Raw genomic sequence first — 14715 nt, 5'->3', positions numbered from 1 at the left:
TGGTGTCAAAATTTGTTAATGTAAAATATTAAGTGACACTTTAACACATACCTAAGAGTCTTAATTGACTATTAAATTTTGATTTAATCTAATTTCATAAATTTATTATCTGAGTCAATTAAGACTCCTAAGTGTGTGTTGAAATGTCACTTAATATTTTATATTAGCAAATTTTGACATCATCAACAAATAAAGTGACAGAAAGACTAACATAACTAATTTAAAATTTTTAAATGACGAATTTAATTAAAAAAATCTTTCAAAAAACTAATTTAAAAAACTGAGTGATTTTTCAAAAACTAATTTCATCATTTATTCAACTTTTTGTCTTCATTAGCAGCTGTTAGCCCTTTCTGACAACAAAACCATACATCGATCAGGTTACTAGGCTAGAAGTTTAGGATTTGACCAGTTTACCAAGACTCAAACAACCATTTTATAACAATAGCACAACAACAAACAAATAACACTTTAACAAATTCTGAGTTTCTGACATTACAATTGAAGTTTCAAATACATATTACATAATAAACAGTAAACTAAAAATTAGCAAATTACGAAATTAACCATCCCAAGAGGGGAAAGAAGCCAAGACGAACCAGAGGCCCACAACACAGATAAGACTAGAAAGAAGTGGCACGGCAGGATAAAGAAGCTGCCCAAACTGAGACAAAGGCGAAAGGAGCTAGGGAGAACAAAACACGATCGCAAAGAAGAGAAAATGGGACTCAGAACGCTGAAGAGAAAATGGGACTCAGGCGCGACAGAGAACAAAACACGATCGCAAAGAAGAGAGGACTCGATGAGAAGATGAGAAAGTGAAAAACTGAGAGGGGCTAGGGTTTCGTTTAGGCATTTGGCATTCTAGGGCCAAGAATTATCCTAGTTCTCTCGTTCACAGTTTAGGGGTTACAATTTTTTTTAGGAAAAGGATAAGCACAGTAACTTTATTAAATTTTGAGCAGTATGTAATCAACATAAAAAAATGAGTTATTAGATGAAATCTCACACTAATTTTATATTATTAAAATTATTATTAATGATTATTTGATGGCTATAAATCATAAAAATTATTACCCTTAGCACTCCTCTTTTTTATAAATAAAAGGAAAACAATGTACTGGTTCACCATTATTTTGACTGTTTTTGGAGGAGAGGGCTGGTTCTGAGTGGATTAGGTTTGTTTATCAATTTTGAGGATGATGATCACATTAAGAACAAACACAAATATCTTAAATTGAATTTTTTTTTGAAATAACTTGATGGTTTGATTTTAATTTTAGTTATTATTGAAGAAGAATATTTTTATTATAGAAATAAAAATATTATTTAATTATTTAATAAAATTAATTATAAAAATATAAATATTTTTTATAATTATTTATAAAAATATTTTTGTATTATAATAACATAATATTTTTTAATCATAAATAAAAAATAAATGCTTGATAAATATAATTTACATAGTACGTCTAAATTAACAAAGTAACATGCTGAGCAATTATCATTTTAACAAAATTAGTCACTTAATATATTTTTAACTTTTTAAATGAAACAATCTAATATTTTTTAAGTAATATAAAATAAAATTTAATTCTTTTATATTTTATATTTTTAAATTAAAAATAATATTTTAATATAAATTTTTTAATATTATAAAAAAGTTACGACATAATAATTGACAATGAATAAATAATATTTATTTTTTTATGCGATTATATAAGTTATATTTATTTATTTAACAATAAAAGAGATTATATTTATCATTTTAAATTATATGTTAAAAAATTATTTATACATATTAATATATTTAATATTTATTAAAATTTATTAATACTTTTTTATTATCTCGTTTGATATGTATTATTAAAGTCTATGTTTATTAAAGTTTATCAATATTTTTATTTACATATTAGTACGTATGAATCTAAAATGAGAATGGTTAGTATAAAGTAAGAATAGTTGTTGAAAATCATGAAAATAACAAGAATGAATGAAAAGAAAATAGAATATTAGACAACCATTTATAATGCACATTAGATGTGTGGAGAGAACTGAGAAGTAATAAATACCATAGGCTATATATAAAAAGTTTAACTACAAGAGTTATATGAATAGGTATGGCATGAAATCAAAGTGCCAATAAATACAGCATGAAGCAGAACAATAAGAAAGTATTCTGAAAAAGTTTTAATGTATAACATACATGATGATAGATACTATTATTATTATACCTCATGTAGTATATTATTGGTGTCATTAGGTCTTATGTGTTATTTTAAGGATGATATTATTGAGTTGTACAATTATATTTAATATTTTGTTGATAATAAATGTAACTTATTTTTTTATGATAATGCTGAACAGAATAGTTTAATAAACTAGAAGATATTTATTTTTGCTTCTTTTTATGGTTCGAATTGTATGAAGTATCAACAATCTAAAAACAAGTGGAGTGCAATAGTTGACTAGTTGGCTAAAAAAAAAGTAACCATAAAAAATATGAATAAGTTATCTTTATAAAATAATAAGAGAGACTCAAAAAAACATGACACCTATATGCCATCGATCATGTATAGTTTTTTTTAACTTTATGGCAATTTATTGACAAGCATGACAACAAGACATATTTTTTTGTAGTGATAAACTATTGTAGATATTATGAGTTTGTGACTTTGTCAAGTTACAATAATAAGAAAAGCTCTACAAAATTTTTATGAATCAAATTAATAAAGTCAAATGAAAAAGAAAAAATTCCAATAATAGTTTAGTGAAATCTATTTATAGAAGTGATGTTCTTTATTTTTCATAAAACATCAATGGTCAAATTAATAATCTTTTTTAGCAGCATCTAATTTTAACATCAATCCCACAATTTTTGGCATTTTATTCTTGGTAGTTAAGATCACCATATATATACAAACCCAGTACCTTTCAAAATTAACAAAATCTTTCTCATCACGTTTTCTCTCTTCATCAACAACGAGGTCATTGGTCGTTGGTCATCAACCATTGACCATTGACTATCATAACATTGCCCTAGCAAGTTATTCCTCCAGGTTAGTTTGTTTTGAATTCATTGAAATGTAGCAATAACTTCATATGTAGATGCTTGTTAATGAGGTTACTATATCAACATTAATAATATTTATGTATTTTTTCATGCTCAAATAGGGCTTGATATTGGAATCGTTCTATAAAGATTAATAGGAAATTATAAGAATTGTAAAAGTTTATAAAGATTAGCAATGGGAGCAACAAATGAAGATTTTTATGCGAAAAGCCCTATAAACAAGGTAGATTATCTTCCAAGAGAGGCAAAAGAAATATTGAAATCATTGGCTAGTAAATGGAAGAATGTACTTGACCCAAATGCAATGGAGGTTATCAATCTAAAAGGGGCAATGACAAATGAGGTTTTCAAAGTCAAATGGCAAACACCAACTGGGGAAACTTCACAAAGGGTTCTGGTTAGAATGTATGGCGAGGGCACCGAAATTTTCTTTAACCGAGATGATGAGATTCGAGCATTCGAATGCATATCCAAATCTGGATATGGCCCTCGTTTGCTTGGGAGGTTTGCAAATGGCCGAATTGAAGAATTCATCAATGCTCGGGTAAATTTTAATTACAAATAAATTCTTTACACTAAAAAATTAATAGTCAAATTAATCCTTTGAAAATTTTTTTCAATCAAATTAGTCATTAAAAAATTAGAATTAATCATATTTGTCCTTCAGTTATTCTACTCACAATTTTCGTCAACGATTGATAATATGAAATATTAACTGATAGTATATATGAAATTTAACATGTTCAATTAGACTTACTTAAATATGTTTACGAAAATCTATCAATTTAGTCACTAGATAATATTAGGAATATGATTTTTATAATTAAAAAAAAATGATTAAATTAATAAATTTTCATAATATATTTAGTTAATATCTAATTAGACATATCAAGTATTATATATGTTATCAATTAACGTTTTACAACATCAATCTTTGAAAAAAATTGTTAATGAAGTGACTAGAGGATAAATATAACTAAATCGTAATCTTTAAAAGACCAATTTGATTGAAAAAAATTTTTAAAGATAAATTTAAAGAATATCTTATTTTTCAGAAACTAATTAAACTATTAACCTAAAGAATATTGGTAAAGGAATAAAGTAAGAATTAATCACTATTAAATTTGTAACTTTTATTATATGTGAATTTTAGTGACTAATCACTTGCTATCTCATTTTATTAATTTTTTCACTTAAAAAAAAAAAGAGATTGATCTATCTTAATTATGTTTAATGTGTTGATTATGGACTATCTTATCTATAAAATTAATATGCTAAATATATACAATAATATATGTTGTGGATTGAACAGACATTATTAGCATCAGATCTGCGAGATCCATCTATTTCTGCTCTTATAGCTATCAAGATGAAAGAGTTCCATGATCTTAACATGCCAGGACCAAAGAAGGTTCACCTTTGGGATGTATTGCGGTATGTAATTAATTATACATAAAATACTAAAATAAAGGGGGAAAAAATCAAATCATCAAACTTTCATTATTTTGATTTTTTTTTTCAATAATTTAGGAAGTGGCTTGTTGAAGCAAGGAAATTAGCTTCCCCTGAAGAAGTTAAAATGTTTCATTTGGATGCAATGGACAACGAAATCTCACTTTTGGAAGAGAGATTATCAACTACTCACCAAAAAATAGGGTTTTGCCACAATGATCTACAATATGGTAACATAATGATTGATGAAGAGACCAAATCGTTGACTTTAATAGTAAGTTCATCTTTTATGAAAATTCATGTAAAAAAAATTCCTACTAAACAGCACATTATAAAAAGATAATTAAAAAATATTCTTATTTATTTATTTTGTCTAGGATTATGAATATGCAAGTTATAATCCTATAGCATATGATATAGCAAACCACTTCTGCGAGATGGCTGCAAACTATCATACAGAAACCCCTCATATTCTTGACTACAGTAAATATCCTGGTATGTTGTCTTATAAGTAGTATTAGCATGGTTTCAACAAAAATAATACGGTTTTGTCAGGTAGACAATAACTTTTGTACACAGTATGAACAATAGGCTTTAGAATTGACCTAATAAAGTACAAAATACTCTACTCCCAAATTATATTTTAAATCTTAACATTAGGATAATTATTTGTACATCTAGTGAATTGAACATCCAGCTATTGTTAACTGTGTATGAGTAAATCGAATAAAAAAAACATCCAATTAAAAATAATGAACATAATTATCTACATATCTTGTTAGAAACAAGACACTGAGAGAGTAATCTGAAAAGTGTATTATTCAATGTGATCAAAGGTACAATATACAATGGGTATTTATAAGTGCTAAATGAATCAAAGTAATAAAGGCATAGAATCCTACAATTAATATACAGATATACTATATAAATATAGACGATACTAATTGATATAAATTGATTCTAATGATTTTCTAATATATCTATTGAATTAAACATCTAATATATCTATTGTTCACATTGTTTAGTATTCTCATTGTCTACCTATATTTTTTTAAAATAATATGTGTACATAAAAATTAGTCATTAAATTAGAATTATTTAATTTATTTTTAATATATTTTATACAAATAATAAATTTAATGGCTGATTTTTTATGTAGATATAATAAAATTGTTTTTTCAAAAATATCTATTATGATTTAGGAATAATAATTTTAACTATTTGACTATTTTTCTTAATAGATTTGGAAGAACGTAGATTATTCGTTGAAACATATTTGAGATCTTCAGGTAAACTTTAATTAAACAATAATATAATCAACTAGTCATATAATAACATATGATATTATTGGACTTGAACTCAGGTGAAGAACAAATTGATAGCAAAGTGGAGCAACTACTTGATGATATTGAGAACTTTACACTTGCAAATCATCTATTCTGGGGATTTTGGGGAATAATTTCGGTATCGCCACTTTTTCTTCTTAATTAATATTTTATGTTTTTCATGCACTTAATTGATGAAGGCTCCAAAAATGTTAAATACACTTTTCATTAAGAAAATTACGAGTTACCATGAAAAAAAATTGTGATCCTATCTTGAAATACATTTTTTATCTAAAATATAAATATGTAAAATTAACTTTTAATTAAATAACGTTAATTAATTTTTTTATATTGTAAAATTAATTTTTTAATCTTCATTTGTTTTTTTTTTTGAGAAGTTTAGAATTTAGAGTTAAAATTTATATTTCAAAATTTAAAAAGATTAATTGATATGAAATAAAAAAAAATTAACTCTCTAATTAAACACTTTTATGTTTTGTCTATTGACACACTAAAGAAACTTCAAGTATACTAAATTATTCTTTTGTCTTTGGCAGGAGCATGTAAATAATATTGACTTTGACTATAAAGAATATGCAAATCAACGGTTTCAAGACTATTGGTTGAGGAAACAATACCTTATGAGTTCTCCTGCATCATCCCAAGATTCATCTGCTAAAGAAGGTAAGGTACTTCACTAAATTTTTACTTTCTAGGTGTGGTATGCAACTTGATTCATTTATCCTTCTAATACTAGAAGAATAAATACAAGAAATAATGATTTCTAAACATTATTGTGTGTATTATATTTAATTTCTAAGGATGGAAATTAAAAGAAGTCACCTAATTATGATACTATAATTTTTTTTGGAGAGTTGAAAAAAGTTTTAACTTTTTTATTATAAAAAAATGGGTAAATATACTTTTTATTTCTGAAATTTGACAAAAATTTTAAAAATATCTCTAAATTTTATTTTGTTTTAATTTTGTTTATAAGTTTTTTATTTGCATCAAATATACTATCAACGGTTAAATTTTAAAAAAATTTAAGATCAATTTAATAATTAATTTTTTTTGAAAAATTAACCGTTAGGAGTATATTTGATGCAAATTAAAAATTTTTAAAACAAAATTGAGAAACAAAATAAAATTTAAGAATATTTTTAAAAAATTTCAGAACAAAAAATATATTTTAACCCAAAAAAAACTATCTTATATATCAAAAGTTTAATCTGATGAAAAGATATTCATGAATAATTATATTTAGGAATAATTTGGTGGATATTAGATGAATAAGCAATGTCGTTTTATATTACTCACATAGCTTGAATATTGAGATATTATGATGACTGGTTGCACATATTGTTTTCTTTTTTTCTTCAGAGGAAGCATTAACGCCAACTATGAAAGCAACCCCGACAAAAAAATCAAATGGACTTGGAAAGTTGAAGAAAATGTTTAGTGTTAACAAGTCAAAATAACAGAGCCCTCATCATAAGTAATGATATACATTGTAGAAGGGACAAATTTTATGAGCCCTCATATGTATTTTTGCATTAGTACTTTTCCTAAAAATTGTTTGGATATTATTTTATGATATCTTGATTCTTTTCTGTAAGTCCGTTTATTTTTGTATTGGACCAAGTATTATTTTTGTTCCTGCTATTTTGGATGAATATTAATTTTGTATTTAAAAAATTTTGTTTTTATTTATATTTTAAATATTTTAATGTTATTTTTCATCTTTATTTAATATCGCCTAAAATATTAATAAAAGATATTTATTTTTTCAAACACTAAGGTTTTCTATCGTGCAGTAAAATAGAAACACAATAATGATATGAAGTAGATTGAGTGTTAATGGTTAATAAAATTGAGTGTTGATAGTTAACAACTTATATATAAGCAAATAATTTTAGTAATGGTCATCTAATAATATTTGCTAAAGAGTGTAAATGTATTAAGGAATATTTCTGTAAGAAACATAAACAAATTAGATAGAAAATTAAATTTGAAAAAGCATAAAATAATTCCAAAAATTAAGTCTGTGTGAACTTGATCATCTCAGAAGCAGATTTAATAGAGCGCATCCTTTTTTTATGTGCAAAAAAGTTTAAACAGGCACGTAGTGTTTACCTTGAAATACATCTAACAAAATATGTATTTTGACACCAATGTTTAAAAATAAACATGTCCAACTAACAAACATTTACAGAATATCTTTTCTTTCACCTCTACAGACTACAAATATAATACAAAAGTGTTGACCCTAAATTTTCTTTTCTCAAATCCTAAGAAAATAGAAAAAATTTTACTAATGAGGATATACGATAGTTAATTACTTACCAAAATCAAATATTTATTAATAAATTATATAAAAAAAATTTAGATATATCCAAGTTATTTTTATATAATTAAGATGAGATGCTTCAAAAAGAGAATTTTTATACAATATACTACTATATATATGCAATACTTATCCTAATTTTTATTTTTATAAAAAAATATTATTGTATTAAAATGAATCTCAATAAAAATTATATATTTTAAATGTTTTATTAATATAATTTTTATTTTAAAAAAATTGTTAAAAATGAATATTAATTTTGTCTTTAACGCTTATATTTTATTTTAATTTTATTTTTAAGTTTTGGTTTCAATTTTTCTTCTGATGTTTCAAACTTTCAATATGTTTAATTACAATATTACATTACCTTTTGAAACATCATACAATGTGGCAATTCTAAGATGATGGGTCACAGTGTATATATTAAAATTAATTATTAATATATTTAATTTATTTTTAATATATATTTATATTTCAACTTATATTTTATGTCCGTAATTAATTTTAATAGTTAATTTTATTATACATGTAATATAGTCGTTGAAATATTACGAAAAATTAGAACAAATTTAATATTAAAAATATTTTAAAATTTTTCCAAAAGGTATCCTTTAAATTTCTATTAAGTAATTTTAGTTAAAATCTAGATTTTTATTATTTTTCTAAAGATATATTTTAATTTTACCAATTATATTCTTGTCATTTTAACGAGTGTGATGCAAAGGATCTCTATAGGCAAAGCTCGACCACCAGACACTAATCCTCAATCCTGTGCTTTGTCCTGCTTCCACCTTGCTTCCTTCCCTCCCACCCAACAATTCCCCCTTTCTCTCATTCAAATCCCTACCAAACAAATTTCACTTCATTTTTTTCAGAAACAAAATATTCTTATATAATAACTCAGTTCAATTGGTTTGGCTTTTAACCACAGCTATGGCTTCTGCATTGCAAGCAAATGTTGCTGCAAACACGTGCACGTTTTCTGCTGCCAGAAGCTTCTTCTCTTTGAAGAACCAAAGAGCTTGTCAAAGGCGAAGTTCTTGCTTGTTCATAGTGAGAGCTTCTTCATCTGATGACGCTGATTGCAATGATGAAGAGTGTGCTCCTGATAAGGAAGTGAGTTCCTTTTATTCCGACTTGCCACTTTCTTTCTTCCGATTCTTTCAAAATATGTTCATATTAGATGAGGTCAAGATTAATTATGATGATTACAGGTTCTGCAAATAATACTTCCGCCCATAGAATCATATGTGTAACAAGGTTGAGAAATCAGAACTGGAATTAGGATGAATTAGTGGAATTTGTGTGTCGATGTAGGTAATTGAAAACTGAGAAGGGTTGATGGAACGGAATTATTGAATCAGAGAAAACGATTATAGAGAATAGAAATCAGAGAATAGTGAGTGTTTGTTTGATTGTGAATGGAAAATATGATGATGAAACGAGTGTGAATGTGCAATTTAGAAGGTAAGGGAGTAATTACACTCTTCTGATGGTGAGTATGCAATTTAGAAGGTAAAGGAATAATTAATGACAAGTAGAATACAGAGATATAGAATTTCAGAGAGAGGAAAACTTCACCTCGGTTCACATAATGCTCTTGCTTTTTTCTTTAGCCCCTTTTTTGGGATCTACTAGGTGTTGATCATCGGGTATCTGTGAACCGATAGCCAGTGACTATCCCTAGCTCCATTGGAGTTAATCATTAAGTGGGTAAGGAGTTTGCCACGAAACATGTTGCATACACAACATCCAAGGATTGGACGTCATGGCCTTGCTATTTATGCTGTTATCTTTCTTAAGTTTTATACATGTTACACTCTTCTGATGGTGAAATGTAGACTCCATTCACAATTCACAACATCCGGTTTGTTAATTTACATGCTAGTTCAGATTCTTTATAGAGCAGCACTGAGAAAGTGATTGTAGAGAAAAAGTTGATGCTAAAATGAATAGAAGAGTAAGATAGAATGATAAAATAAAGAAAAACCTACATGATCTTGAGCATACAGTTTTGCAGCCACTATATTTGGTTTTGTTCTGGGTCCATATTTGGTTTCCTTGCCATAAATTAAGGTGTAAAACATGAAACTAATGGACTAGGGAGGATGGTTTCAGATGAAGTTATGTGTTGTTCACATCATCCTTTGTCTTGTAGAAATTGCTAATTTTCACTAAGGACCTTGATACCATCATACTAGAAATGAAGTGAGTTTTAGGGACACCCCAGGGAGATGAGCAGAAAGTGGTTAAACCAACTGATGGTTAACCGTAATTTACTCTTCAAAATCATTCTATGAACAAATATTTCACTCACAAATGAGAAATTTCTGCGCTGAACAATGTGAATGAGAAGTTTTAAAGGTTTGCAAAATGCAATTCCTCGGAAGTTTTGATATGTTCAAGGGCATAATTTATCATGGCTATTTTTCTAGTGGCCTATCTGTGAATTGTATACTCTGTTTGGCCTTTGAATGGACAATTTTTGTTCTAAGTGTGACAGGGCATCCATAGCGTTTATTAAAATCCGAAATTATGTTCTTGAAATTTTTGCTATGATAAACTTCACCTTGTTTGCAATGGGCTTCCAATCAAGCTCGTTCATGTTTACTGAAAGTGTGCTTGGTTGAGCTTCATCTAAAGTTTAATGTGGTTCTAAGCATTTTACCATTTTATCCTTTATTTGACATTCCGAATTTCTGATCATGCCTATCTCTTTACTTACTTGCACCAACCTTTTGTCTTTCTCACGTATATTGTAGTATCCAAGATTTAGTAACTAGCTGCATAAGATATTGCTAAACATGTAAATAAACTGCTATTCTTCGGTTAATCTTGACTCAGGTTGGAAAGGTCAGTATGGAATGGTTAGCAGGGGAGAAGACTAGAGTAGTGGGTACGTACCCTCCTCGGAAGCAAGGCTGGACTGGCTATGTTGAGAAGGACACTGCTGGGCAGACAAACATATATTCTGTTGAGGTTAGTGTTTCTCACACATATATATTAGTTTGCTTGGGATGTCGAATTACATAATTAACCCATTTTGTTTTTAAGTTTTAATGTATTTCGGTCTGGGGAGCGTGTAACATGTAGAAAAGCCAGCTAGAATATTAAGATATTATGATTGAGGTGACTGTAGCTATGCAGTTTGATATTAGATTCAGTTTCAAGGTTTGCTGGAATTTAATGTTTTATTTATTTATTTTTCTTAATTCCAATTTTGACATTCTAATCCTTAATTGAATCTATTAGAAATCCCATCTAATTTGTTTAGGGTCCAGTTTGGATGTTTACTATCTAATTTATTTGCTAGAATGATGTGGCATGTATGTCGGCCATTGGAAGAACATGCACTACATAAGACTTAATTTCATAAAAAACACCCTTTGTATTCTGGAAAAAAAATACAATATAAAAAATATGTATCAGAAAGTAATATGCATGATAACACCTTTCTTGGGGGTAAGATGTTTGTCTAATACTAAAATAATCTATTCCAGCCAGCAGTTTATGTGGCAGAAAGTGCAATAAGTTCAGGAAATGCAGGCTCTTCTTCTGACGGAGCCGAAAACACAGCAGCAATTGCTGCAGGCCTTGCCCTGATTTCAGTTGCTGCAGCATCATCCATATTGCTCCAAGTTGGTAAGAATAGTCCACCACAGGTGCAGACACTGCAATATTCTGGACCATCACTTAGTTACTACATCAACAAGTTCAAGCCACCGGAAAGTGTTCAAGCATCGGCAGCCGCCAAGATTGAAGTATCATCACCATCAGAACCTGTCCAACCTGAAAGTTCGCCAGAAGTAGTTTCTGAAGTTCAGGTTGAACCTGAAGTTCTAAAAGAGTCCTCAAGTGAGAACACAGTGTCATAGGGTGATTGAACTTATATCATTCCTTTTGTTGCAAAGAAAAAAAATATATCAGAGCGCTGTATTTTCTGCCAATAATTTTTTTTAAAGTATTTGACATTGTGGCTTATTGACTCGTTGTATACTTGACTATATGTTAATGGTGTATTGAAATGAATTTAGCTAGTAATTGAGTGTGTACCAGCTGAAAGTATACTTATATCTAAGATTTGAATTTAAATTACAAGAAAAATATTAGGAAAATAAGTGTAAATATATGTAAATTGAAGTTAAATTTAAAAAGTGTTTTATTTTAAATAATTTGTAATACAAAAGATTTAGATGTTGGAGTTATACAAAGTGATATTTTTATTTGGTGGTTTGATTTTTGCATTTGTTTTAGTTGATGGACTTAGTGATCTTATGTGGCATTCGTCCTTTTTTTTTTGTTGGTTGTTAGAGTTGCTGACTTTTTTTGTCGTAGGTTCTTATGAAGACATGTTCTTTATGAATTGTTGAGTTTGATGCAGTGATAAGAAACTAATATATGTAGTTTAAATAGTATGAAATTTAAATACTTATAATGTAAAATTTATTATGATTAATAATATTATTATGACATTTGTAATATGGATATTTATTAAGTTATTTATAAAAATTAATAAATTAATTGTTGCTGTTATAAATTTATTGTATTATTTATAATGGTAAGATGTAATAAATATAGAAATATGAATTCAATGTATTTGTAGGTTACAAATTTATTGGATTCATTTTTTTAGTTTTTAATTTGTATATTTTATTTTTTTGTTGATTTGGAAATAATAGTTGATTTGTAAAAAATTGAATGATTGTATGGTATTAATAGGAGAAAAGAAAGGTATTTGCTACAGTACGATAATAAATTCATACATACCGATATAATAAAAACGTGGATAAATAATAAAACGCCACGTGGATTACATTATCTCTGTAAGCAGTTTTTTTTATAAAAAATATATATCATATCAATACTTTTACTAAAATATCCTTATAATTTAGTAAAAATAAAAATATATTTTTATTTAATTTTATAAAAAGACCTAAATATCCCTTTTATATTAGACAATACTATTCATTTAAATTAATCAAAATTTTAAATTTAACTGACTTTAAATTTAAAACAATATCTAATTGATTATTCATGTACAATCAATCATGTTTATACTCTTCCATAAACCCTAATTTCATATGTTCATTCATATAAAAAAAAAAGAACACATCTAAAGAACAAAAAATATTCAAAAGAACGGTTCTAGTATTCTTCATCTTTTCTGGGTTTTCTTACATCTCTCTCAAAGAACGTCTCTCTCACAATTGTCATACTGAAACTCTCGCTGTCGCCTACTCGCGTGCCGGCAACCAGTTTTCCTTCTTGTTTTGTTTTTCATAATGTACACTTGATCAGAATTGCACTTGGATTGTCTGTTTGATATACAACATTATGGCAACATCTCTTTTAGCTTCGTGTCTTCTATTCCTGTATTGTTCTTTTTTCATCAAACTGCAATTCAAACACTCCTGCTTAGTGTTGCCACCTTTGAAATTTGCTACTAATTAAATGTAAAGTTACAACCTCGGGGTCAGGGAGGGACATCTATGAGAAATCAAGCTTTTTTCTTAAAATTTCTTTTAACCAATATCTTCAACATGTTTGAGTAAATAGACCATGATCATTGAGAAATTCTGGAAGAATTTGGATTGGGATTAGGATTGGAGTTGTCCAATCCACCCGACCAAAAAAAACACACCCCTATCTGCCTGGTAATAATTATATCAGCATTGAGAATTATTTAAAGACATAATGAGTCAAGTTATGATTATTTATCTTTTAAAACACACCTACCATTTAATTCTGCATTTTTTTCAATTCTATTGTTGGGTTGGTGACAAAATAAAGTAGATCATGCACTTATGACAAAGTATTATATATCTTTCCCTTATAGATTGGAGCATATTGTGATGAGAATTGAGAATCAATGGCAACAATAAGCTCAAGAGTTATACGTCAGATCAGAACACAGAGGAACAAAAAGGCTTACCATAAAGCAGCCTATTATTGTTGTTGGTGTTACTACTCCTCAGTCTTCACTAGTGTCATTGATTCACTGTCATTTATTATAGAACAGACTATTATTAATTAATGATTCATCAAATGTTGGTTTTTTACTGTTGTGAATGGTCTCAGATCAGATGCAGTACACTTACTATGTTTCATTGGTACAACCATTTTGTTTGATCTACCCTATAAAAGAAAACATTACAGATTGTACCAATCCTGTGTATTGGAATCATGTGCTACTCTGCCTAAAATTTTTTTACCAAATTTTAAAATATTCTACTATTCATGTTAGTTGACATATTTTACATCTATATATCTCGGAAGAAGGGTGCTTTGTTTTGATGGAGAGAAAATACTCTTGCTTTACTCAACAATAGGGTAAAATTTCAGATAAAAGAATACATTTTTTAGTGAATGAATTTTATCTTAAACATGTTACTCTAGCATATGAGCAGTTGAGCACAATGCAGCTTATGGTGCATGATGATAATAATGCAAATTGCAAAATAAACAAAAGATAAACTCAACAGTGTCACATAACAATTATCAACATCAAATGGAAGAAC

The 14715-nt window shown here is 27.5% G+C and overlaps 2 protein-coding genes across 3 annotated transcripts; both read left to right on the top strand.

Annotated features, from left to right (window-relative positions):
* Positions 1–2951: 2951 nt before the first annotated feature.
* LOC112707646 (probable choline kinase 2) lies at positions 2952–7515 on the top strand. 2 transcript variants are annotated; one of them, XM_025759490.3, is made up of 9 exons: positions 2952–3059; positions 3175–3617; positions 4386–4507; positions 4604–4799; positions 4903–5020; positions 5767–5814; positions 5889–5989; positions 6408–6534; positions 7234–7515. In XM_025759490.3, the coding sequence occupies exons 2-9, from the start codon at positions 3249–3251 to the stop codon at positions 7329–7331; spliced, it is 1179 nt and encodes a 392-aa protein (XP_025615275.1). In that variant the 5' UTR covers positions 2952–3059; positions 3175–3248; the 3' UTR covers positions 7332–7515. The 2 variants fall into 2 exon arrangements, with proteins under 2 accessions (XP_025615275.1, XP_025615276.1); XM_025759491.3 differs by having other exon boundaries at positions 6408–6539.
* Positions 7516–8876: 1361 nt separating this feature from the next.
* LOC112707645 (protein MAINTENANCE OF PSII UNDER HIGH LIGHT 1) lies at positions 8877–12238 on the top strand. Its single transcript, XM_025759489.2, has 3 exons — positions 8877–9313; positions 11042–11176; positions 11698–12238. Exons 1-3 carry the CDS (start codon positions 9131–9133, stop codon positions 12070–12072), a joined length of 693 nt encoding a protein of 230 aa, XP_025615274.1. The 5' UTR covers positions 8877–9130; the 3' UTR covers positions 12073–12238.
* The last annotated feature ends 2477 nt before the right edge of the window (positions 12239–14715 follow it).

Source organism: Arachis hypogaea, chromosome 8 (assembly GCF_003086295.3).
Source record: "Arachis hypogaea cultivar Tifrunner chromosome 8, arahy.Tifrunner.gnm2.J5K5, whole genome shotgun sequence".
NCBI classification, from domain to species: Eukaryota; Viridiplantae; Streptophyta; class Magnoliopsida; order Fabales; family Fabaceae; genus Arachis; species Arachis hypogaea.
Note: the sequence above shows the minus strand (reverse complement) of the source record. Positions and strands in the feature narration are given on the sequence as shown.

Coding starts and splice junctions, on each gene's coding strand:
- LOC112707646 (XM_025759490.3), top strand. CDS start 3,249: ATGGGAGCAACAAATGAAGATTTTTATGCGAAAAGCCCTATAAACAAG. Junction 4,508..4,603: donor CACCTTTGGGATGTATTGCG/GTATGTAATTAA, acceptor TCAATAATTTAG/GAAGTGGCTTGTTGAAGCAA. Junction 5,815..5,888: donor AACATATTTGAGATCTTCAG/GTAAACTTTAAT, acceptor ACTTGAACTCAG/GTGAAGAACAAATTGATAGC.
- LOC112707645 (XM_025759489.2), top strand. CDS start 9,131: ATGGCTTCTGCATTGCAAGCAAATGTTGCTGCAAACACGTGCACGTTT. Junction 9,314..11,041: donor AGTGTGCTCCTGATAAGGAA/GTGAGTTCCTTT, acceptor ATCTTGACTCAG/GTTGGAAAGGTCAGTATGGA. Junction 11,177..11,697: donor CAAACATATATTCTGTTGAG/GTTAGTGTTTCT, acceptor AATCTATTCCAG/CCAGCAGTTTATGTGGCAGA.